This window comes from Pseudochaenichthys georgianus, unplaced genomic scaffold (assembly GCF_902827115.2).
Source record: "Pseudochaenichthys georgianus unplaced genomic scaffold, fPseGeo1.2 scaffold_503_arrow_ctg1, whole genome shotgun sequence".
Classification (NCBI taxonomy): Eukaryota; Metazoa; Chordata; class Actinopteri; order Perciformes; family Channichthyidae; genus Pseudochaenichthys; species Pseudochaenichthys georgianus.
The window spans coordinates 132,402-158,584 of NW_027263064.1; the positions used below are offsets into that span (position 1 = coordinate 132,402).

Below are 26,183 nucleotides of genomic sequence, written 5' to 3' on the forward strand. Positions count from 1 at the left end.
CAGCAATGTTAGCTATGTTGAAGCACTTATTTTAACTGATATTATACATAATGTATTATGCTCTTATAAGATGTATGTAGATATTTCATCTCCGGCCTTGTCAGGTATTGAACAATCAATAAATAAAGAACACAGAATTGTTGAATATAAAACACAGAATTTGTGTGATTATACTAAATGATTTTCAAATAAACACCACTGCATATTTAACTGTTACACATGCTGATGTAACGCAAATGTTCCAACTTGGGATCAATAAAGTATATCTTATCTTAAGCTGATCGATGGCTACTGCCATATTTGCACAATGTGCCTCTGAACCTTGACAAGTGCATGTTTCAGGCTTATCAATTAATGGAATGTAATGTAATGTTATCACAGGGGTCACACACATAAGACCAGCTGTTAAATAAAGCTCTTCTGACCTTAGCTGGCATGTGGGTATATATATTAATACTGCCCATTATGGGCACCAGCAATGTTCACCCATTTATTAATTATATGTTTTAAATGTGAGTGTTTCCTGTCCCCTAAACCTCCAGGGATGCACACAGTTTAATACTGACAACTTCTTATTATGGGAAATACGAAAACGTCTTTTAAAACTACAACTCCCAGTAGAGACGTGCCATAGAGAACATGTTGCGAAACAGAATAGCCAGCATGTGTAGTTCTGGGGACGGGGTGGGGGAGGGGGGACGCGGTGGACCCGTTCAAATCCAGTTTTGGACAGTCTGCCATGGTTCCATCCCATTTCAAGTGATGTTCGAGAAGCGGCTTAACCCTCGGAGCACACTCTCCAATCACAGAGCTTGAGGACTATCACGGGGTTTGTCAAACAGAGCACATGGTGTAGTCCAAACGATACAGATGTAGCACTCCAGATCAGACTCAAAAGGGTGTGTCCCAGTCAAAAGCCCAGCGGATGCCAGTGGCTGGGGGTGTTGCCAAATTGCTAGAGGGTGTTGCCCAATTTCCCCATTTGTTCAATTACAGGATTTAACCATGAGATGGCGCTTCATTCACAAAATACACAATGGGTGTTGTAGAAACATCAATATTTTAGATCAAATAAAGTATATAGTTTGCTTTATGCAGTATATTTCCTGTAATATTGTACAGTAGATTGAAGTAAATCAACTTATACATTAAGATAAGATAAGATGGACCTTTATTAATCCCGTGGGGAAATTCAGTAGTTCAAACAGCAACAGGGTGAGAGTGAAAAACAGGACAGCACAGATTCACACAGATTAATAAAATCAAAAATAAGATGAGCGATAAAAAATAATAATAATAATGAGAAACTATGAAATAAGAAATGAATAAAACTAAAATGTAATTATCATATCATATATTATAATGTATTGTATTATTAAGTAATATCATACATTAACCCCATTATAGCAGATGCCACATTAAATGGATGAACACATGTATGCATCAATAATTACAACAGAGTATTTCTAAATACAAGTTGTAAAAATACTTATATGTATTTAATATTAACCCTTTGGAGTCGACCGTCACGCCGGGGTGATCAGATCACATGACCTGTTCAAGCCGGTGCCGCATAAAAACAACAGTCCGGACAACATTGCCGTGTGTTTCTGTCGAAAGTGCTGGCTTGAAACTACTGTATATCCCAGTCTTTGATTCATGCAAAAAGACCCAGTAAACACGGAGATACGGTGATATAAAGTTAATACATTTCAAAAGTATGAAATATGGAAGCACATATTTGAATATCTTCGCCATATTTGATCATTTTACGAAACGGAAAATACTGGAAACTGTAGATCCTGCTCAACAGGATGTATATGTGTATTTCTGTCGAAAGTACTGACTCGAAACTATATGCCAGTCTTTGTTTCATGCAAAAATACCCAATAAACACGGACATACGATGATATAAAGTTAATACAGATATATTTCAGAAGTATGAATAATGGAAGCACATATTTTAATATTTTCGCCGTATTTTATCATTTTACGAAACCGAAAATACTGGAAACTGTAGATTCTGCTCAACAGGATGTATTTACCAGGAAGGGGTGAGGTAATCAGGTAAACGGAGTGATACGAAACGAGACGAAAAGAGACGAAGAGGAACGGCGGGAACCGAAGAGAGACGGCGGGAAATGGAGAGAGACGAAGATATACGAAGACAGGCTGCGGGAGACGAAGAGAGGCTGCGGGAGACTGCGATTGAAGTAAAGTGACAAACAAACATTGAAAATGTAGATATAGTTAGATATATTTAGAGTTTTGAAGACTCAACTATGATGAAGAGAACTCTGAACTTGAGTCAAGCTTTAAGCTTGTTTTTTGACATGGAGGAGGAGGAATCTGTGATGTTGCCCTCTGTGTCGTAGTTGACAGAAACCGCTTTGAAGCGTGGCACAGATAAAGACAGAAAAAACAGATTTTTGTACATAATGTGTATATATATATATATTTGTATTATATTTATAATAACACTTTTGCCTTATCAGAATGAAATCCCATGCTACCTCAATCAAACTTTCACATTATCATAGTCACATCCCATGTATATATTTCCAGCTTTTAAATGGTTTCGTTGTGTATGTTTGTGTTGTGAAAAATAAAATCATTTTCAAAATCTGTTTTTACATATATGTTGTGATTTTGGGTCCAAAATGTTCATATAGTAGAAGATCACCTACATCCAAACGAAATAAATATAATTAATTATGATGAATACGTTAAGTCTTGTTCATTGTTTTTCACTTTTATTAAATGTTTGATATTTCCGGTGGAAAATCGGACATTCAAAATGCAGCATATTTTCACTCTTACACACATATATTCTCATTTTACATACATACATTTTCACTCTTACACACGGATATTCTCCTTTTGCTCTCATGCGAAATCTACTAAATCAAAGTATGTCATGTATATTTAGTTTTCGTTGATGTGACGAGACGGACTAAGGTGTTAATGGTGGACTATCGGACATTCAAAATGCAGCATATTTCCCCCAAGTGTCTGTCAAAATGCATTTTACGTTTCTAACTTGCAATATCAATATTTCAGCTCTCTTCACTCCAGAAGAGCGATCTCCCTCTCTCTCTGTGTGCGGGGGATCACAGGAGGGGGGAGAGCTGTGGAATGTGACTCCACACATTCCGATGGCCAATTAGTTTTAAACAAAGGGTCCCCAACATACATATGAAACATGGGGGGGTTGGGGCTGGAGAACGGTATGGTCCTACCGTTTATATATCTTAGCATATTCATACACACTGTTCATACTGCTCACAGGCTGATATCTAGTGTATTCATACCCCTCACTGTTTATTCATCATTCAATTAATTATATATTTTATTCTGTAGATTGTGAACATTACTTTTCACTTTACTGCTTGTTGCTCCTGGTTAGAAGCTAAACTGCATTTCGTTGTCTCAGTATCGGCGGTCACTCCTGATGAACCCACCAGGGCTGTTTCCTCAGAACGAGAGGAAAGTTTTTACCAGGACAGCTTTTTTAAGGGACAGCATCGCCCTGAGATCTATGCTGCTAATATGTTCATGGCCATAACGCCATTTGTAACATATGGGAGAATGGTGAAAATAACCAACTGGACTGGGACCAATGGGAAAATGCCTCTTCCCCTCAATGTGAAGCAACAGATTGAGTCTTATGTTTCCAATCGGTTCCCAAATCTGAACATTGACCAGTGGCATAAGATCAGGAGCCGGGTAAACGAGAGACTGAGGAACCCCAGAAAAACAGATCCCGAAATCGCTCGTCCTGGTTTCCGCAGCAGATAGGCCTACAGCATGTGTCTGTTACTGTCAGTTATTTTAAATAAAATGGTGAAAACTGAACTTGAAAATTGTTTCCTCTTTTTATTTTCGGGATGGGGAGACGTGTGTGATTAAAAATTCATTCGCAGAAATGTAAAGTGATCTAACTAAGTTCTATTCATATTCTTGACGGGAAGAGCCGTGTAAATGGGTGGCCATATGCATTTGAAAAGCAATATAAATCACACAGTTATTATGCAATAGGCTATAAAAGCACCATCGATTACCTTTCTCCAATTCAAACTCTTGACGGGAAAAAAGGAAGGTGTAAATGGTTGGGCTATACTGTACTGTATACATACAAAGGCCATTCAATAGACGTTCAATATATAGTATTCGTTTATTAGAGTCGGCTTGACTCGGTTTGCATTCATAAAGAATGCACAAATGTGTTTAATCGTTAATGTCATAGTATTCGTTTATTAGTCCCCGAGGGGAAATGGGTAGCAGCACATCACAGAGGCATTTAAAAAGTGAAGAACATTCAAGTTAAACAATACTAAGTAAACAATTAACACAGTAAATTATGTGGATTAAATCACATTTATTTCGTTAAAAATAAACGAAATGACTCGGTTTGCATTCATAAAGAATGCACAAACGTGTTTAATCGTTCATGTCAGATATGTAGGCCTACTAAGTAAATAGCCTACATTAGTTCCTGCTCAAGATTAGATTCAACTTTATTGTTATTGCACAGATTACAGGTACTGAGACAACGAAATGCAGTTTAGCTTCTAACCAGGTGCAACAAGCAGTAAAGTGAAAAGTAATGTTCACAATCTACAGAATAAAATATATAATGAATTGAATGATGAATAAACAGTGGGGTATGAATACACTAGATATCAGCCTGTGAGCAGTATGAACAGTGTGTTAATCGTTAATGTCAGATATGTACTAAGTAAATAGCCTACATTAATTTCATGATGGATTAAACCACATTTATTTCGTTAAAAATAAACAAAATGATTAAATGCAGGGTGAATTGCCCTAATGTGGAACATTTTTGCATTTCAGACTTCGGTAATATATTGCGACATGAAGCCGATACAATAAATCAAAATCCAGTAACATTCTGAAATCCCCAGGATGTGTCCTAATCAAACCAAACGAGAACATGCAGATATTAAACTCATACAAGAAATGGTAGACATATTAGTACTCTTAGTGCCAAGTTGTCTCAGACAATCTGTTTTCCTAATGTGGGACAGTTCTGTGCAAAATGTGGGACACTGAAAAGTCTATATTAAAAAGCCTCAGTCACCTTCATTCATGTAATAAAAAAATCTCAGGCCAGTAACACTCAAAGCTACAGTAAATGTGCAATACCATGCTATGTTACTATTTATAATGTTATTGTTGTTACAACAGAAGATGTTTTTATTTAAATTGAAGTTAAATGCATCAATCTGGTGCACTGAGGGCAAAATTAGTAGATTTGTGGATACGGCTCTCAACACTCATATGAAACAGAACTGTTCTTACAATGTGTGTTGGAAGGTATTAAATTACTATGCATATTTTATTGTGTAAACACACAGCTGATCACCTGAGAGCTGCCGTTTCATTCAGAGCATTTAAAAAAAACGACGGTCTGATTTCAACAACTCAGTGTGATTATTATAGCAGTAATATTAGACACTAATAATACAGTAAACTATGAACACTGTACATATTATTGTTTGCCCGTGGGATTAGGATGATCGGTAGAGAGCTGCTGCGTCGGATGTGATATAAAAACAAAGCGATTATTGTCGTTGTTGTAAACTCACGTGGATTAAATTGAGTGCATTCATTTCAACTCGCGAACATATGATACATTAAATGATCGCGAGGATCACGATCGAACATCGTTTGTTTGACCCTGGATGCATTTCCTGATCTAAAAACATAGCGATGGTTTTGTACTTACGCCAACGTGAATTAAACATTATTTTGTTAAATAAAAACATGGTGATGTTTAGTAAATGATGACATGTCTCTTACTTAAGCACAGAATGTGATCCTATCTGTGACATATATGGATCTTAACAAATATCCGCTATATCAGATCCCTGTAGATCAGCTGTTTATTTCACATGAGTTCCAGTGTGGCAGCTTTTCACGGCTCCCCCTGGTGGATCCATGATCCATTGCTGCTGGTTTCATTATAATTAAATGTATTTATCAAGCGGGCGTTTCAAGTCCTGCGGGGGGTTTTTCCTTTTCAGCAGGGGCCCACCCCGTGCCGATCACGGACCCGCCCGGGTAGGCGTCTGAAACGAAGCGCTACATCTGTAGCTGGGGATTCTGGGTAGTGTAGTGTCTTCTGCCATCCTTTACTCCTGGGAATGGACGCTCACATTACCTTTAAGGGCAGCCGACACAAACGGATGCCGTGCTTCCATGAGCGTCAAATCCCGCCGCAGATGGGAATACGTTGCAATCAGTTGAAAGCTCTTTGCGTCCCTTTATGACGCTGAAGGAGCCGAGGAGCGTCACAACTGGACGCCACGGACACTGACCAAACGTCGCTATTGGACGCTTAGGGAGTGAGAGTGTGTTGGTTAATGAAGGTATGTGTGTGTTAATGAAGGTGTGTGTGTGTTAATGAAGGTGTGTGTGTGTTAATGCAGGTGTGTGTGTTAATGAGGGTGTGTGTGTGTTAATGGGGGCGTGTGTGTGTTAATGAGGGTGTGTGTGTGTGTTAATGAAGATGTGGATGTGTTAATGATTTATGTTAATAAAGGTTTATTGAACGCCCACCAGACGACCAGCAGGCAGATGGAGATGCGTCTCATTTGTCTCGTCCTCAGAAGGTCGTACGCCGTGAAGGTCGAGCGGCTCGAGTCTATCTCCTTCTTCATGTGGGAGTGCAGCACCTGCGGGTCACACGGTGCTGAGCTCAGCGTCTCATTGGACATCACAGGTCACACGGTGCCGAGCTCAGCGTCTCATTGGACATCACAGGTCACACGGTGCCGAGCTCAGCATCTCATTGGACATCACAGGTCACACGGTACCGAGCTCAGCGTCTCATTGGACATCACGGCTCACACGGTGCTGAGCTCAGCTTCTCATTGGACATCACAGGTCACACGGTGCTGCGTCTCATTGGACATCACAGGTCACACGGTGCTGAGCTCAGCGTCTCATTGGACATCACAGGTCACACGGTGCTGAGCTCAGCATCTCATTGGACATCACAGGTCACACGGTGCCGAGCTCATCTTCTCATTGGACAGCAGACATCTCTAAGTGTATGACAGACAGTTGACAGCTTACCTCCAGCGTTAACGTGTCCTCGATGTCTTTCTTCCCGTTGACTCGAGCGACTCGGTGCAGAGACTTCAGAGCGTCTTCAGAACGACGATTCAGAACCAACCAGCGGGCCGACTCCGAGAACCACCTGACCAATCAGAGAGCAGAGGTACCTGACCAATCAGAGAGCAGAACCACCTGACCAATAAGAGAGCAGAACCACCTAAACAATCAGAGAGCAGAACCACCTGATGCTTTTATTTTGAAAGGCACTAACCAGGCTTAGGAGAAGAACAGGAACTGGGGCAGAGGCTTTTATTGTGATAGGCACTGGTCAGCTGTAGAAGAAGAACAGGAACTGGGGAAGAGGCTTTTATTTTGAAAGGCACTGACCAGGAGTAAGAGAAAAACTGGAACTGGGGCAGAGGCTTTTATTTTGAAAGGCACTGACCAGGTGTAGGAGAAGAACAGGAACTGGGGCAGAGGCTTTTATTTTGAAAGGCACTAACCAGGCTTAGGAGAAGAACAGGAACTGGGGCAGAGGCTATTATTTTGAAAGGCACTGACCAGGTGTAGGAGAAGAACAGGAACTGGGGCAGAGGCTTTTATTTTGAAAGGCACTAACCAGGCTTAGGAGAAGAACGGGAACTGGGGCAGAGGCTTTTATTGTGATAGGCACTGGTCAGCTGTAGAAGAAGAACAGGAACTGGGGCAGAGGCTTTTATTTTGAAAGGCACTGACCAGGAGTAAGAGAAAAACTGGAACTGGGGCAGAGGCTTTTATTTTGAAAGGCACTGACCAGGTGTAGGAGAAGAACAGGAACTGGGGCAGAGGCTTTTATTTTGAAAGGCACTAACCAGGCTTAGGAGAAGAACAGGAACTGGGGCAGAGGCTATTATTTTGAAAGGCACTGACCAGGTGTAGGAGAAGAACAGGAACTGGGGCAGAGGCTTTTATTTTGAAAGGCACTAACCAGGCTTAGGAGAAGAACAGGAACTGGGGCAGAGGCTTTTATTGTGATAGGCACTGACCAGGCATAGGTGAAGAACAGGAACTGGGGCAGAGGCTTTTATTTTGAAAGGCACTGACCAGGAGTAGGAGAAGAACAGGAACTGGGGCAGACACACCACCAGCTGAAGTTTCCTCCAGTCTCTCAGCCAATAGGCAAGCCCCGCCAGGATCATCTGACCAAAGGTGAAGAAGAAGGAAGTGAGAGTTCCAACCAGAGTCCTCTGTTTGGTGGGGATCCACTCCACCTCTGCAGACAGACAGGTAGTTAGAGAGACAGGTAGTTAGAGAAACAGGTAGTTAGAGAGACAGGTAGTTAGAGAAACAGGTAGTTAGAGAGACAGGTAGTTAGAGAGACAGGTAGTTAGAGAGACAGGTAGTTAGAGAGACAAACAGGTGGTTAGAGAGACAGGTAATTAGAGACAGACAGGTGGTTAGAGAGACAGGTAGTTAGAGACAGACAGGTGGTTAGAGAGACAGGTAGTTAGAGAGACAGACAGGTGGTTAGAGAGACAGGTGGTTAGAGAGAGACAGGTGGTTAGAGAGACAGACAGGTGGTTAGAGAGAGACAGGTAGTTAGAGAGACAGGTGGTTAGAGACAAACAGACAGACAGACAGACAGACAGACAGACAGACAGGTAGCAGACAGACAGACAGACAGACAGACAGAGAGACAGACAGACAGACATGTAGCAGACAGACAGACAGACAGAGAGACAGACAGAGAGACAGGTAGCAGACAGACAGACAGACAGACAGACAGACAGACAGACAGACAGACAGACAGACAGACAGACAGACAGAGAGACAGACAGAGAGACAGGTAGCAGACAGACAGACAGACAGAGAGACAGACAGACAGACAGACAGACAGAGAGACAGACAGACAGACAGACAGACAGACAGACAGACAGACAGAGAGACAGACAGACAGACAGACAGACAGACAGACAGACAGACAGACAGACAGACAGACAGACAGACAGACAGACAGACAGAGAGACAGACAGAGAGAGATACAGACAGAGAGACAGACAGACAGACAGACAGACAGACAGACAGACAGACAGACAGACAGACAGAGAGACAGACAGACAGACAGACAGACAGACAGTACTCAGAGAGACTCCGTTCAGAATGACTCCAGAGACAGCCATGCCGCTCAGGAACCTGACGGCGCAGTAGGTGGAGTACGAGGGAAGGAAAGCCGAGCTGCACCCCAGGACCCCCAGCTGCAGGTAGGACCAGATCAGCACAGACCGCCTCCCATACCTGAGGACACATTCTGATTGGCTGCTGCTCACAGCTCGTGTGTGCATATACACTGAACAAAAATATAAACGCAACACTTTTGTTTTTGCTCCCATGTTTCATGAGATGAACTCAAAGATCTAAAACATTTTCTATAAACACAAAATAACAATTTCTCTCAAATATTGTTCAAAAAGCTGAAACAATCTGTGCTAGTGAGCACTTCTCCTTTGCCGAGATAATCCATCCCACCTCCCAGGTGTGGCATATCAAGATGCCGATTAGACAGCATGGTTATTGCACAGGTGTGCCTTAGGCTGGCCACAATAAAAGGCCACTCTGAAACGTGCAGTTTTGCTTTATTGGGGGGTCTGGGGGGGTCCGAAAACCAGTCAGTATCTGGTGTGAGGGGTAGGGGTAGGGGTAGGGGTAGGGTTAGGGTTAGGGGTAGGGTAATGTTGTGAATCGAGTGGCCCATGGTGGTGGTGGGGTTATGGTATGGGCAGGCGTTAGTAATGGACGACGAACACAGGCCACTCGATTCACAACATTACCCTAACCCTAACCCTACTATTGATGGGTCCGCCTCCCACCACTTAACATGTTTTAACCTGTGTGATCTCCTCTCCCCCCGGGTCTCTCCCCTGCAGGTGGGTGATTTGGGTTCCCTTCTCTGCGGGGGTGTCAGCCTGCTGTAATCCGCCCTCCACATATTTTAGCACTTATATTTATTTATTTATTAATTATTTATAGATCCTCCTCATCTGGACTTTTTTTATTGGTGTGCTACATTTTTATCGCATGTTTTCAGCACTATCTTATTTATTTAATGGTGTTCATATTTATGTTTTTATTACTTCTTACATGTTTTATAATTTTAAATGTATTTATGTGTATGTTTTTATCTGAAAATTATCAAAGCCACATGAGGAGGGACGCTTTTATTTGTTTATTTATATTTATTTTAAATTATTTTATTACCTGGAGGCCGGGAAACCGCCCGCAAGGAGGAACTCTTCACCTCCCTGCCACCCTTTTAATAAAAAACGGCTACCCTTTGGAGTCTTTTAAACTTCCCGACCTTGATTTTAATGGTTTCTGCTTTTCAGTGACATCCAGTTCATTATATACGATTTTACTAACCCGGTGTGCCTTCCTTTATTATTTTATTATTATTAGTTAATTTTAACACTCCCTTTACTTTTTAAATTCATATTACTGGGGAGAATGTTTTAATTATTTATATTTGGTCTTGTCCTCAAGGAGCTTTTATGATGCTTTTAAAAGGGTTTTTATAAGGTTTATGTTTACGGAGGTTTTTAATGTTTTTTAAACACCTATCTACCGAGAGCCAGTGCACCACGCAGGGCTCCTCCGGAGCTCTTCCCCAACGTAACCCTACCCCTACCCCTACCCCTCACACCAAATACTGACTGGTTTTCGGACCCCCCCAGACCCCCCCAATAAAGCAAAACTGCACGTTTCAGAGTGGCCTTTTATTGTGGCCAGCCTAAGGCACACCTGTGCAATAACCATGCTGTCTAATCAGCATCTTGATATGCAACGCCTGTGAGGTGGGATGGATTCTCTCGGCAAAGGAGAAGTGCTCACTGTCACACATTGTTTCAGCTTTTTGAACAATATTTGAGAGAAATGGTTATTTTGTGTTTATAGAAAATGTTTTAGATCTTTGAGTTCATCTCATGAAGAATGGGAGCAAAAACAAAAGTGTTGCGTTTATATCTTTGTTCAGTGTATATATATATACAGTGTGTGTGTGTGTGTGTGTGTGTGTGTGTGTGTGTGTGTGTGTGTGTGTGTGTGTGTGTGTGTGTGTGTGTGTGTGTGTGTGTGTGTGTGTGTGTGTGTGTGTGTGTGTGTGTGTGTGTGTGTGTGTGTGTGTGTGTGTGTGTGTGTTTGTACCTGTCTGACAGCCCTCCGTACACAATGGCTCCTGTCAGAACTCCCCCCATATAGATGGTCTGGATCATCTGTTTGAGAGGCCGGAGACCACAGACCAGGTCCCACTGAGAGACAGACAGGTGAGAGAAAGACAGGTGTGAGACAGACAGGAGAGAGAGAGACAGGTGAGAGACAGACAGGAGAGAGACAGACAGGTGAGAGAGAGACAGGTGAGAGACAGACAGGTGAGAGACAGACAGGTGAGAGACAGACAGGAGAGAGACAGACAGGTGAGAGACAGACAGGAGAGAGACAGACAGGTGAGAGAGAGACAGGTGGGAGACAGATAGGTGAGAGACAGACAGGAGAGAGACAGACAGGAGAGAGACAGACAAGAGAGAGACAATTGACAGCTGCTAGCTGTTAGCTGCTAGCTGTTAGCATTTAGATGTTAGCTGTTAGCTGTTAGCTGTTAGCTGCTAGCTGTTAGGTAACCCCAACTCTTCCCCTTTGGTTCTCTATCTGGAGCTCTGGTCCCAGACCAGCTGATTCAAAATGGATTAAATTATTTTTTTCCTCAACATTCCACAAACAATAATCCATAATGACAAAGTGAAAAACGTTTTGGCAGATTTCTTTGCCAATGTCTTGAAAATAATCAAATGCAATATCACAGGCACATAAGTACTCACACCTTTTCTTATGACACTGAAAATGGAGCTCTAGTGCATCCCGTTTCCACTGATCATCCTCCAGATGTTTCCATAACCTGACTGGAGTCCACCTGTAGTAAATGCAATTGATTGGACATGACTTGGAAAGGAACACACCTGTCTATATGAGGTCCCACAGTTGACAGTGCATATCACAGCACAAACCAAGTCATGAGGTCCAAGGAATTGTCTGTCGAGCTCAGAGACAGGATCGAGGCACAGGTCTGGGGAAGGTACAGAAAGACGTCTGCAGCGTTGAAGGTCCCAAGGAGCACAGTGGTCTCCATCGTTTGAAACCACCACGGCTCTTCCTAAAGCTGGCCGCCCAAACCAACCTGAGCACCGGGGAGAAGGACCTCAGTCAGAGAGGTGAGCAAGAACCTGGTGGTCCCTGACAGAGCTCCAGTGTTCCTCTGTGGAGATGGGAGAACCTTCTAGAAGGACAACCATCTCTGCAGCACTCCACCAATCATGCTTTTCATGAAGGGTGGCCAGAAGGAAGCCACTCCTCAGCAAGAGGCCCACGAAAGCCCCCGAGGAGCAAGGCCCCGCTCATCACCTGGCCAGCAGCATCCCTCCAGTGAAGCATGGTGGAGGCAGCAGCATGCTGTGGGAGGTTCTTCAGCAGCAGGAACTGGGAGGTTCTTCAGCAGCAGGAACTGGGAGGTTCTTCAGCAGCAGGAACTGGGAGGTTCTTCAGCAGCAGGAAGTGGGAGGTTCTTCAGCATCATGCTGTGGGAGGTTCTTCAGCAGCAGGAACTGGAAGGTTCTTCAGCAGCAGGAACTGGGAGGTTCTTCAGCAGCAGGAACTGGGAGGTTCTTCAGCAGCAGGAACTGGGAGGTTCTTCAGCAGCAGGAACTGGGAGGTTCTTCAGCAGCAGGAAGTGGGAGGTTCTTCAGCAGCAGCAACTGGGAGGTTCTTCAGCAGCAGGAACTGGGAGGTTCTTCAGCAGCAGGAACTGGGAGGTTCTTGAGCAGCAGGAACTGGGAGGTTCATCAGCAGCAGGAACTGGGAGGTTCTTCAGCAGCAGGAACTGGGAGGTTCTTCAGCAGCAGGAACTGGGAGGTTCTTCAGCAGCAGGAACTGGGAGGTTCTTCAGCAGCAGGAACTGGGAGGTTCTTGAGCAGCAGGAACTTGGAGGTTCTTCAGCAGCAGGAACTGGGAGGTTCTTCAGCAGCAGGAACTGGGAGGTTCTTCAGCAGCAGGAACTGGGAGGTTCTTCAGCAGCAGGAACTGGGAGGTTCTTCAGCAGCAGGAAGTGGGAGGTTCTTCAGCAGCAGGAACTGGGAGGTTTTTCAGCAGCAGGAACTGGGAGGTTCTTCAGCAGCAGGAACTGGGAGGTTCTTCAGCAGCAGGAACTGGGAGGTTCTTCAGCAGCAGGAACTGGGAGGTTCTTCAGCAGCAGGAACTCGGAGGTTCTTCAGCAGCAGGAACTGGGAGGTCAGGATCAAGGGAAAGATGAATGCAGCGATGTACAGGGAGATCCTTGATGAAAACCTGCTCCAGAGCGCTCTGGACCTCAGACTGGGGCGAAGGTCCACCTTTCAACACACAACGACCCTAAGCACATAGCCACGATAATAGAGGAGTGGCTTCAGGACAAGTCTGTGAATGTCCTTGAGTGCAAAAACGCTCCCCGTCCAACCTGATGGAGCTTGAGACGATCTGCAGAGAAGAAACTACCCAGAGAAAGGTGTGCTCATCATACTCAAGAAGACTTGAGGCTGTAATCGATGTGTGACGGAGCGGATCACAGAGTGACTAACTCCGCCACTGACAACACACACACACACACACCAAACATTTCGGAGAAAAGACGGAGGCGCACCATTACATTACATTACATTACATTTAGCTGACGCTTTTATCCAGAGCGACTTACAATAAGTGCGTTCGACCAACAAAATACAAACTTAAAGTCATAAATCATAAAGTACATCAGGTTTCATAGAGCCAAACATTTCAAGTGCTACTCAACTGGCTTTAGGTAAGCCAGCCCTTTGATAGTATATAAGTGCTCTGTTAATAGTTCTATCCTCGAGGTGGAGTCGAAAGAGATGAGTTTTCAGTCTGCGCCTTCTTCCGTGTTTTAAATAGGATGTCATGAACTATGCAATTTATTATTTATTTAGCGTTTGTTAATTATGGGGAATGCTTGTGTTAAGAGGTGGTTAACCTGTTTTTGTTTGGGTCTGATTTTTATGTTGACAATGTGGTTTTGGGTTAGGGAATGCTCCGGTTTTGGGACCAAATTAACATGGGATCACTCCGGTCATTGTACGTACTTCGTCTTACTGGAATATTAACGGTCAGATTCAAAACAACATTGACCCAATTTCTCCAGTCAATGACGGCAGAGTTTTGAAAGTGACAAAACTCTGTTTCACACATTTAAAAACACTTAAACAATTAAACAATGTTTACCCAGGATTCAAGCACCTTCCCTGTCTTTTAAAATGTGGTGATGCGCCCTGGAGGTATCAGACTATTTATAACATGTATACCCAGGATTCAATCACTTTTCCTGGCTTGTAAAGTGCTGTGGAGCAGCCTGTTCTCTGGGAGCAGTCTGGCTGCAAGAGCCATGCACTGCAAGGAGATCTGTGGGTGTGCACTGTGATTAAATCAGGCATTTTAACACTTTTTTCCATGAAAATAATTTGTATTCACTATCATGGGGCTATATAAATCAAATTCCGGGTAATTAGGAGCACAATAGTACCTTTTACTATTTAAATGTATTTGTATTATATATTTTAGGGCTATAAAAGTGACATTTCTGGGTGACTGTCAGTTTATGGAGCTTAGCCCACAATTCCCGGAGGTTCCAGGCCAAATTTGGGAGCTCATAGGGGTCCTTCCAACGGAGGAGGGGCTCAAAAAAGCTCAACCCTTCAACACTTTTACACTCCCCCGTTGCAATTTAAAACGGTAAATTGCAAGTTCCTCCGAACTGCGGGTTCTTCTCCTCTCACCTCACTGATCGAATGGCAAAACGCGACCCGCCATCGGAGGGTCTTCTCCCCCGGTCCACGTGCCGGTGCTCTGGCTGTCGGTTCCTCCGAACTCCGGGTTCGACTCTGATGGCCGGGAGGGTGTGCTGCGTGGGGGTAACCCTGCATGTCTCCTACCTCCCGGGCCGACTGATATGAAGCGTTTCCAAGACGAACCGTCTGACTCAGGGGTCCCACCACGGGTCCCACCACGGGTTCCGCAGCGGGGTGGAAGTTCCACCTCCCCACTTCGCCGCGGAGTGCCAGGCAAACATCAGTTTCTCTAATCCTCCACTGTTGCATAGCGGCCTTAGTCGGCTGCGGCATTCAGCAATTGGCCTTGCTCCGGGCACCAGTTCCCTCGGGGACCACGGCTTGGTTGTTTCACATGATATAGGGTCGACCCTACTTCATCACAGGCTACCTGTTTGATCATGCGTAACAACCATATATGCTTGTCTGCAAATAGGGAACTGCCTGGTCCTGCCCTGGTGTTCCTCTACGGCTAGTGTCCAGCCGTCAGCTGTGTTATCAGCAAATTTGACCCGCCATCGGAGGGCCTCCTCCCCGGGTCCAGGTGCCGGTGCTTGGCGGTCAGAAGAATGATATTTTGCAGGACATGACGGGGCTCAGAAGTCTGCACTTTGAAGCTCCTGGAGCGGACGAAGATATGTGTATTTGCCTGAATGATGGAAATAAACAAAGAATGATATTTTACAGGACATGACGGAGATAGGTGTATTTTCATAGCTTTTTGGAAATACACCAAATGTGATATTGCAGGGCAATAAGGAGCTCATTTTACCCATGTGATGTTGTGCAGCTCATTTAACGACATGGAGTACCAGGGGCACTAAGGGGCACTAAGGTCTTACCCGGATGTCCTTATGTGTTTAGTCAGAGTGAGAGTGCTTGAGTTTGGGTACACAGCTTTGCCAGGCGCACCCACCCGTGGAAAGACGAAATATGACAAAACAGTTAAAGTGTGAACCTCCAGCACAGGGGGGATGCCGTGAAGAAGGCCGAATATGGATGCTGATGGGTGGACGGTAAAGCACCGCAGAATCCACCCCCCTTTTAGGGTTTCCAGGGGCATGAGGTTCTGTAGGGTGTGATCATCTGGGTTTAGTCCATGGGGGAGTGCTTAAGTCCGGGGGACCGGGGTCTCACGGTGTGCGAGGTTATGGAAGTATGCATGTTAGGGAGACATGCTGGAGCTGCTTAGTCCGTCCTTTGGGGCTCTGTGAAGGGCCACAGAGAGGTGGTGTTCACGCTCTGTCTCCTGGAAGTGTGAAAAAACCTATTTGCCTTTTGCCTTTGCCTGTAGTGTGAGACCCTGCTAACAGCAGTGAACCTGCTGCCAGCATTACTATATTAATCAGGCGTTTTAACACTATAGCCCACAATTCTTCCAAGGCCGAATTTGGGAGCTCATAGGCGGCCTGCCATGCGCCCCCACCCATGGAAAGAAGAAAAAAGTAAAGAAAACGGTCAATTATATCTTAAAATAATCAAAAATGAAGTTTAAAAAAATTCTCGAAAAAACTACGAAGTGCCAACGGAGAAAGGGGCCAACGCTTCAGCGCTTCGGGCCAAAGCACCGGACACTTTTGCACTCCCCCGTTGCAACTTACAATGGAGAGGGGAACCCAAGCCTCCCCTACTCCATCTGCACGAAATCGGAAACCCGGTTTTTGAGAGCTCTCAGAAAAAAAACGGCTGTTTCACATCATGGAGGAATGGATCCGCTACATGAGTGCTCTGGCTCGGATACAATTGTTGCACGGAGACCCCCCAGCATGGTTCTTACCAAACTTTAAGTTTTTGAACTGGTCTCTGGAGGAATGCAAGGGGAGTTGTCAGGGAATTATGAGACACTATTTTTGTATACAATTTCTCCATTGTCACCCTTCTTCTCTGGTTCTCCCAAAAGTTAACTCAGACTTTTTCTGACTGTGGAGGAATGCAAGGGGAGTTGACAGGGGACTCTTGCGGGCTCATGATGCACTATTTTCGGATACTTTTTTTAATTTTCAGCCCTTTTCCATGGATGAATTGAAACTTATTTGTTTTACATTTGGGTCAATTTCACCCAGTTCTGGTACCGCATTGCCTGGAGGATAGGACCGAGAGATGACAGACTCTCTGGCCGCCTCACAAGTCACTATTGTCGGACACTTTCTTTGCTTTACCCCGGTTCTATCACTTTTTCCTCCTTTGACCATAAAACGTGTTTCCTGCTGGGGTACTGCCTGGTTCTGGGAAACCCCAAACCCTCTCATGATCGGTCCACCATGAATTGATGCATCGGACCCAATGTTGCCATTACCAGCCCCGCGTTGGTGCGGAGGTGGGACCATTTTGCAATCACCGGTTACGCTAACGCATATAAACGGAGAAACAGAAAATAATTTAAATACAATTCACTGTGTCTGTTTTAGTAAGGATGTCGTCCGAATGCCCGGTGTGTAGACTCTTCTATCTGGCTTTGAACAAGCACCTTAAGCACAAACATGCAGTGCGGAACTTGGAGGAAAGAGGCATCATTCTTAAAATGGCCAGTGGCAGAATAAATGTTCGGACCAAACCCTGTCCCATCACAGAGTGTTCGTATGCTGGGAAGAGACCGTCATGTGACTCATGGCCACCCTGAGGTCTCCCGAGATGAGGCACATCAGGTCCTTGCAAGGCTGAAGCATAGTGTGGCTCTGCAGTTGCTCCATGACCTCCGAGAGACTAATCCCATCACTGGAATGGCTACATCACTGGATATAGACAATGAGGAGGAATACCCGGTGCACCCTCCACCCTTCTCCCCACATACCGAGTGTGACGAAGAGGCAGACAGGTGATGCTGGAAAATGTGGCATTAAGGGCTCAGAAGGATGCCCTCGTTGATGAGGTGAAGACCCTGCGCTCCAGGCTGAACAAGAGGCTAAAACCCAGAAAGCACTGCAGTGCCACTGCTGCTGTGCTTGAGGAAGAGGAAGAATGTATACGATTTAAGGGCCTGGCAATCTCAAGTACCTCCGACATAAACACAGTAGCCTCCAGCAGCAATACCCCTCTCAAGACCCCGGTCAAGACTGTCATGCATTCATCAGAAGCCTCCGGTAGTGAGACCCCTGTATGCCAGAAGACCTGTGCGTCTGTCTACAATAAGCTGAAAGCTAATCTGGCTAAGGACTGGCCCTCTCCCCCAAATCACTGGTCCACTGGGAAAGGACGGGGGAATACCATGCGTGAAATCACATTGCCTCAAAGCATGGAGACGTACATTCAGACATACAGGGATCATTGTGAGGGTGTCGCACCGACAGTAAAACGGAAAGAAAATTGTCTGTCCAAGGTCAGCCGGATAAAGAACTTCCTCATATTCATGGCCCATGCTGTTGACCGGCTGTCAGACTGGCTGTTCCTAAAAGACAGGAAGGGGGTCCGTGGCTGGAGCGAGTATATCACCCCAGCAGCTCTCTCCACAGCATATTCCTTCTCCCATACACCCAGACCCACTGGCAGAGGAGGGGGCACTGGTCTCCTGCTCTCTCCCACATGGAGCTTTTCCCTCTTCAAGCTACCTGACTTCACTCCTTCCACCTTTGAACTCCATGCCGTCACTGTAACCCATCCTGTACAATGAACCCTTGTTGTTCTCTCCCGTCCACCAGGCGCCTTGGGGGACTTCTTGGAGGACTTAGATCCTCTCCTCTCACACATCCCTGAAACCGGCCCTCCCGCTGTACTTCTCAGAGACTTCAACCTCCAGACGGGGAAGATAGACGAACTAACATCTCTGTTCACCGCCTTTGCTTTCTCACTGTCTCCGTCCCCACCAACTCATAAAGCTGGCAGTGTACTTGATCTCATATTCTCAAGGACCTGCTCTGCTTCTAACCTCTCTGTAAACCCGCTCCACACCTCCGATCACTTCTTCATTTCATTCTCTCTACCCCTTTCCAAACATAACAAGCTAATCTCTTCTCATCCTGCACCTGTCCGCCGTAACCTCCGTTCCCTCTCCCCCTCTACCTTCGCCTCCTCGGTGCTCTCAGCCCTCCCTTCCTCTGACTCCTTCCAACTCCTGCCTCCAAACTCTGCTGCAGAAACTCTCCTCTCTCCTCTCTCCTCCTCTCTGGACTCTCTGTCCTCTCTGGACTCTCTCTGTCCTCTCACATCCTCTCTGGACTCTCTCTGTCCTCTCACATCCTCTCTGTCCTCTCTCATCCTCTCTGGACTCTCTCTGTCCTCTCACATCTCGGCAGGCTCGTCAGTCCCCTCCTGCTCCCTGGCTAAATGACGCACTGCGTGCTAATAGAACCGTCCTTCGGGCAGCAGAGCGGAAACGGTGGAAATCCAAACACCATGACGACCTCCTACAAAGCCCTTAATGGGCAGGCGCCATCTTACCTTAAAGAACTCATTATACCCTACTGTCCTACTAGGGCATTGCGTTCCAAGAATGCAGGGTTGTTGGTTGTTCCTAGAGTCTCTAAAAGTACAATGGGAGCCAGAGCCTTTTCTTATCAAGCTCCACATTTGTGGAATCAGCTTCCAGTTTGTGTTCGGGCGGCAGACACCCTATCCGTTTTTAAGAGTGCGCTTAAGACCTTCCTTTTTGATAAAGCTTATAGTTAGGGCTGATTAGATTCAGCCCCTAGTTTTGCTGATATAGGCTTAGTTTGTCGGGGGACATCTTACTTCTTCCTTCTCTCTGTCTGTACCTGTGTCCTCTCATGTTCCGATTAACCCAGCTTCCCCAAATGTCTTTCTTTTTGGTGTCTATATACGCTAGGATCCGGAGTCATGGATGATCCTGCGGTCCTGTGTCCTGGATCGCGAGCGCTGGATCTTGAGTCGTGGCTGTGGTCCTGGATCATAGGTCCTGGATGGATATTCTCATGGATTCATCTTCCTATTATACACACATGCATTTCCAAACATCTGGACTACCTATGTTGCAAATGTATTATCTTTTCAATTTACACACGGCATCTATTGCATGTCTGTCCGTCCTGGGAGAGGGATCCCTCCTCTGTGGCTCTCCCTGAGGTTTCTCCCATTTTTCCCTTTAAACTGTGGGTTTTCTCCGGAAGTTTTTCCTTGTACGGTGTGAGGGTCTAAGGACAGAGGGTCTAAGGACAGAGGGTGTCGTATTGTCATACAGATATTCTGTACACACTGTGAAGACCACTGAGACAAATGTAACATTTGTGATATTGGCCTATATAAATAAACATTGATTGATGGCGCCTGCCCATTAAGGGCTTTGTAGGCGAAAAGAAGAATTTTAAATTATATCCTGTGTTCTATAGGGAGCCAGTGTAAGGCAGCCAGAACAGGAGTAATGTGGTCCCTTTTCCTAACTCTGGTTCGTACACGAGCCGCAGCATTTTGAATCAGCTGAAGCGACTTGACTGACTTCTTGGTACTCCCTGATAATAAAGAGTTACAATAATCCAGCCTATAAGTAACAAATGCATGGACTAGTTTCTCTGCATCATTTTGAGGCAAGATATGCCTGATTTTTGCAATGTTACGTAGATGGAAGTAGGCGGTCCTTGAAATTGATTTTATGTGGGCGTTAAAGGATAAATCCTGATCAAATATAACACCAAGGTTCCTTACAGTCTCACTGGAGGCCAAATGAATGCCATCCATAGTTAGAATATCTTTAGATCATTTGTTTCGTAGATTCTTCGGGCCAAGTACAATAACTTCAGTTTTGGTCGTGTTTAACATCAAAAGGTTTAAGGTCATCCACGTTTTTAAGTCCTTGAGGCAGTCTTGAATTTTATTTAGATGATTAATTTCATCAGGCTTGATGGATAAATATAGTTGAGTATCTTCCGCATAACAATGAAAGTTTACAGAATGATTCCTTATAATATTGCCTAACGGAAGCATATATAATGTGAACAAAATAGGTCCGAGCACTGAGCCCTGTGGCACTCCATGGCTAACTTTGGTTTGCGTGGAAGATTCATCGTTAACACGTACAAACTGAGAGCGTTCAGATAGATAGGACCTAAACCAGCCTAAAGCAGTTCCCTGTATGCCAACTAAGTGCTCTAGTCTTTGCAATAGGATGTCATGGTCGATAGTATCAAATGCAGCACTGAGATCGAGCAAGACAAGAATAGAGACAAGTCCCTTGTCTGAGGCTATTAGAATGTCATTTGTGACTTTAACCAGAGCTGTCTCTGTGCTATGATGTGTTCTAAAGCCAGACTGAACATCTTCAAATAAATCATTGTTTTTTAAGTAATCACACAACTGTTTTGCGACCGCTTTCTCAAGAATCTCTGAGAGGAACGGAAGATTAGAAATAGGTCTATAGTTGGCTAAAACCTCTGGATCGAGGTTGTGCTTTTTAAGAAGCGGTTTTATCACTGCTACTTTGAATGATTGTGGAACATAGCCTGATAATAAAGACATATTCATAATATTTAATAAAGAAGTGCTAATTAATGGAAAAACTTCCTTCAACAGCTTAGTTGGAATTGGGTCTAACATGCACGTGGATGGTTTAGAAGAGAGAATCATTGAATGTAATTGTTCAAGGTTTATGGCTGAAAAGCATTCTAGTTTACTATCTAGTGTAATATTAGAACTTACGTTTCCGGGAGCTGTTGATAACACTATACTGGTCAAAGGCAAGAGGTCATTCATTTTGTTTCTAAGAGTAACAATGTTATGGTTAAAAAAGCACATAAAATCATTGCTACTGAGTGCTATGGGAATAGAAGGCTCAGTGGAGCTGTGGCTCTCTGTCAGCCTGGCTACAGTGCTGAAAAGAAATCTTGCATTATTCTTATTCTCATCTATCAATGAAGAGTAGTAGCTGCTCTCGCTTTACGCAGTGCTTTCTTATATTCATTGAGAGTAATATGCCAAATTAAACGAGATTCTTCAAGTTTAGTGGAACGCCATATCCTTTCAAGTTGTCTAGACTTTTGCTTTATTTTGCGGGTTTCGGCATTATGCCATGGAGCTAATCTATGTTGTTTTATGTTCTTCTTTTTCAAAGGAGCAACAGAGTCTAATTTTATTCGCAGCGCATCTGTAGCACTATCTACAACATGATCAATTTGGGGTGGTGTACATTTTGTATAAGTTTCCTCCCTTACATGCAGACATGCTATCGAGTTAAGTATTGGTGGAATCTCTTCCTTACATGTGGCTATAGCACTAACAGATAGGTTTCTGCTGCAGGAGCTTTTGACTAATGCTTTGTAGTCTAGTAATAGTACTTCAGAAGTTACTAAGAGATGGTCGGATAAAGCAGGATTATGCGGTTCGACTAATAGTTGCTCAGTTTCAACACCATAAGTCAGAACAAGGTGGAGAGTGTGATTATAGCAGTGGGTTGGTTTATTTACACTCTGACAGAAACCAACATAATCTAATATAGAGTTAAATGCAACAGTAAGGCTATTTTTATCATCGTCAACATGAATATTAAAGTCACCTACGATAATTACTTTGTCTGTTTTAAAAACCAACGTTGATAAAAACTCAGAGAAGTCTGATAAGAATTCTGAATAAGGACCTGGTGCACGATACACTGTAACAAATAAGATTGGCTGCAAAGTTTTCCAGGTCGGATGCGTAAGACTAAATACGGGGCTTTCAAAGGAGGTATAATTTAATTTTGGTTTAGTATCGATAAGTAAACTTGAGTCAAAGATTGCTGCAACTCCACCTCCTCGGCCCGTGCCTCGAGCAATATGAGTGTTGATATGGCTGGGTGGAGTGGCCTCATCTATGCTGACATATTCTTCATGTCTCAACCAAGTTTCAGTGAGACAGCATATATCAATATTATAATCTGATATTAAATCATTTACCAATATTGATTTAGATGCTAGAGATCTTATGTTTAAGAGACCACATTTAATCTTCCTGTTTTGTTGCACTGTAGTAGTTGTTACATTTACTTTTATTAGGTTATTATGTATGACACCTCTATTAGGTGTTACCTTAAATTGTCCTTGGGCAGACACACACCGCTAATATTGGGTATTTTATTGGATTCGGGATTCCTATGGATGACTGCCTAGGAGAGAGGGCAGAGAAGCGTGTAAGACTGCGACTCCGCCTCCTGGTCTCAACTCCAGTTCGTCATGGATTAAGTCCATAAAGCCCTGAGATGTTTGCCGAAATGAGATCTGCACCATCCAAAGTAGGATGAATGCCGTCTCTCTTAATCAGACCAGGTTTTCCCCAGAAGGCTGTCCAGTTATTTACGAGTTCAGGCTCACCCAGTCTGATGTGACCCACATCATCAGAGAGGTGACAGCCAACATGAACGACTTGAAAAAGTCTGTCACTGTCCACCAGTTCAAGATGAAGAGGAACAAGCTGGATCGTCTGCCGAGCCAGGCGGAGCTTCTCAACGCCATGGCGGCCGCTGAGAAGCGCATCCCTGATCTCCTTGACCTGATGGCTTGCAACCCGACCTCAATCACCCAGTACCTGCTATACGGCTATCTCACCCTCCATTGGAGCCTCCTTAGAGGCGGACAGAAGGGGCACTGCTGAGGGCTACATCATCCATGTGCAGGATCACAAGACTGCCAAGACATTTGGCGAAGCACAGCTGGTGCTTGCAGTAAAAGAGTTTAGCTGGGTCATGCCGTGGATGGGGATAAAAGAGGGCTTGTCGGGTCCTCAGAATGAATTCTTCCTTTTCACAACGGGGACGTACGCCTCCAGGAACCTGAACGCTCACTTGAAGAGGGCTTGGGCTGATGCTGGGCTAGTAACAGCCATCACCTTCACAATCCTGCGCACTGCCGTGGCTGACAATATCAAGCATCACCAAGATCCAGAAAGCAGGTCGATTCTTGCCAGGTTTATGTGTCACGCCGTAAGCACTGCAGACCGGTTCTACGCGAATACGCCTGGAATGAAGGAGGGATTGGAGATCCGCTCCATGTTCAGGGCGGCAGCTGCAGCAGCATCATCATCAGAAGGAGGTCTACCGCCGTCAGATACCTCCGAAGAGGGCTCAGGGGCGGAGAGCAGCGATACCTCTTCTTCAGGGCCGGTTGATACTCCTGATGAGGGGGTAGAGGCCGTGAACTCAGCCTTTTTCCCCCGGTGCACCGTACAAGTTAGACGGCTAATATGGCCCCCGGTCCCCCGCTAATCATGTTATTATTATGTTTATTGTGTATACTGTTTTTGTAAAAATCATGTGATAATTAAATAAATAATAAAACATTTATATAACCTTGAATATTCCCAGGGGTATATACAGTGCCAGGTATCAGACTATTTAAACAATGCCGAGGGTCAATTATATTGTGCAAAATGACAGGCTAAAACTCTCTTCCAGATGTTTAAAAACACTTTTCCCGACCATTTAAACATTATTTCTGGCTTGTAAAGTGCATTGATGAGCCCTGGTAGTATCAGACTATTTAAAGGGTTACCAGGAGCATGAGAATATCCTCAACAGAAGGGGGGGTGGTGCCATGAAGAAGGCCGAAATGTATGCTGATGGGCTGACAGAAAAGCACCACAAAATCCACCACCTTTAAGTGTTACCAGGGGCATGAGGTTCTGTAGGGTGTGAACATCTGGGTTTAGTCCGTGGGGGAGTGCTTAAGTCCGGGGGCCCGGGGACTCACGGTGTGCAAGGTTATGGAAGTGCGCATGTCAGGCAGACATGCTGGAGGTCATTAGTCCGTCCTTTGGGGCTCTGTGACGGGCCACAGAAAGGTGATTTCCCCGGTCTCTGTCCTGGATGTGTGAAATAACCTGAGTCCCCATTGCAGGGACACATGCTGGAGGTCTCTCTCCCGAGAGTGGACGTCCATTGCCTCTAAATAGAGGTAAAAGTAGGTCTTTCACTTTGGGTAACCGCAACACTGTCAGACGTCTCCCGAGAGTGGACGTCCATTGTCTGTAAATTGGGTTAGGGTTAGGGGTTAGGGTGTCACCTGTTGACGGTAAGCCAGTGGGAGGGGCTATGGGTTAAAAAGGGACGGTTTTGGCACTGGAGGATGACTCGGAAAAATGTTGCAGTGAAGGCAACAGCCGGGACGTGTTCGGGAGATTGTTGCAGAGAAGGCAACACCAGAGCATGTTTACTCTCAATGTGTGATGGACGGCCTGATTTGGTATTTTATTTTGTTTGTTTAAGTTGTGCTGTTTTGCTATTTTTGTTGCTGTAATTAAAGTTTTGGAGCTTAAACAACCGACTAAGCCATGTTTCGAAAGTAAAAATAGAACCCCGTCACATGCTGCCAAAGGTGCTTCAACAAAGTACTGATGAAAGGGTGTGAATATTTAAGCACATGTGATATTTGAGTGTTTTATTTTTAATAGATTTGCAACCTTTCTTTAATAACGTTTTTCACTTGGACATTATGGGGTATTGTGTGTGGAATTTTGAGAAAACAAATTAATTTAATCCATTTTGAAATGAGGCTGTAACATGTCAAATGTGTAAAAAGTGAAGGGGTATGAATACTTCCTGGATGCACTGTATCTGCTCCTGTTGTCAGAGTTTGATTCTTTGTGGTTCTGCACCGACTGTAAGTCTCTCCGGATAAAAGTGTCAGCTAAATGATATGTAATGTAAATAATGCTTAGCGTTAGTGTGGTTAGCATTAGCGTGGTTAGCGTTAGTGTGGTTAGCGTTAGCGTGGTTAGCATGGTTAGCATGGTTAGCGTTAGCCAGATGGACATGGTGACCTCTGACCTCGGAAACGGTGGTGGAGAGAAACTCTGAGCGGTCGTAGGCCCATCCATCCAAACATCCCTCGGTTGGGATCTGGCTAACGTTAGCTGAGCTGTTAGCCGCTAACAGCTGCCACTGAGGCTCCACAAACCTGAACAACACAAACAGGAAGTGATATCATAGGGAGGTTAACCAATCAACACTAGTCATATATTAACGAAGATATTGATAATAAAACCTCCTGCAGCGGTCCAGTCTACTTCCTGAAGAGTCCATCGGGATGAAGGCCCTCAGAAGCTGCTTATCATCTACCTGCAACAACCAATCATATCCATCCATTCAGTGACAGCGACAAATCACAGCCATCCATTCATCGACAGCTACCCATCACATCCATCCATCACCGGTTCAGACTGACAGAGAGAGGGACAGACAGAGAGACAGACAGAGAGACAGATAAACAGACAGATAGACAGACAGAGAGACAGACAGACAGACAGACAGACAGACAGACAGACGGACAGACAGACAGAGAGAGAGAGAGACAG

General features: G+C 44.7%; 1 protein-coding gene across 4 annotated transcripts in view; it reads right to left on the minus strand.

Annotated features, from left to right (window-relative positions):
• Positions 1 to 26,183, minus strand: part of LOC117442915 (solute carrier family 22 member 6-like) — a 57,176-nt gene that overhangs the window by 20,745 nt on the left and 10,248 nt on the right. For all 4 annotated transcript variants that reach the window (XM_034078864.2, XM_034078867.2, XM_034078865.2 and 1 more), the window contains 7 exons: positions 25,874 to 25,947; positions 25,657 to 25,786; positions 11,260 to 11,363; positions 9,203 to 9,357; positions 8,167 to 8,335; positions 7,102 to 7,225; positions 6,583 to 6,698 (listed from right to left, as the gene is read on the minus strand). In XM_034078864.2, the coding sequence (XP_033934755.1) occupies positions 6,583 to 6,698; positions 7,102 to 7,225; positions 8,167 to 8,335; positions 9,203 to 9,357; positions 11,260 to 11,363; positions 25,657 to 25,786; positions 25,874 to 25,947 (872 nt within the window). The remainder of the gene's footprint in view (positions 1 to 6,582; positions 6,699 to 7,101; positions 7,226 to 8,166; positions 8,336 to 9,202; positions 9,358 to 11,259; positions 11,364 to 25,656; positions 25,787 to 25,873; positions 25,948 to 26,183) is intronic.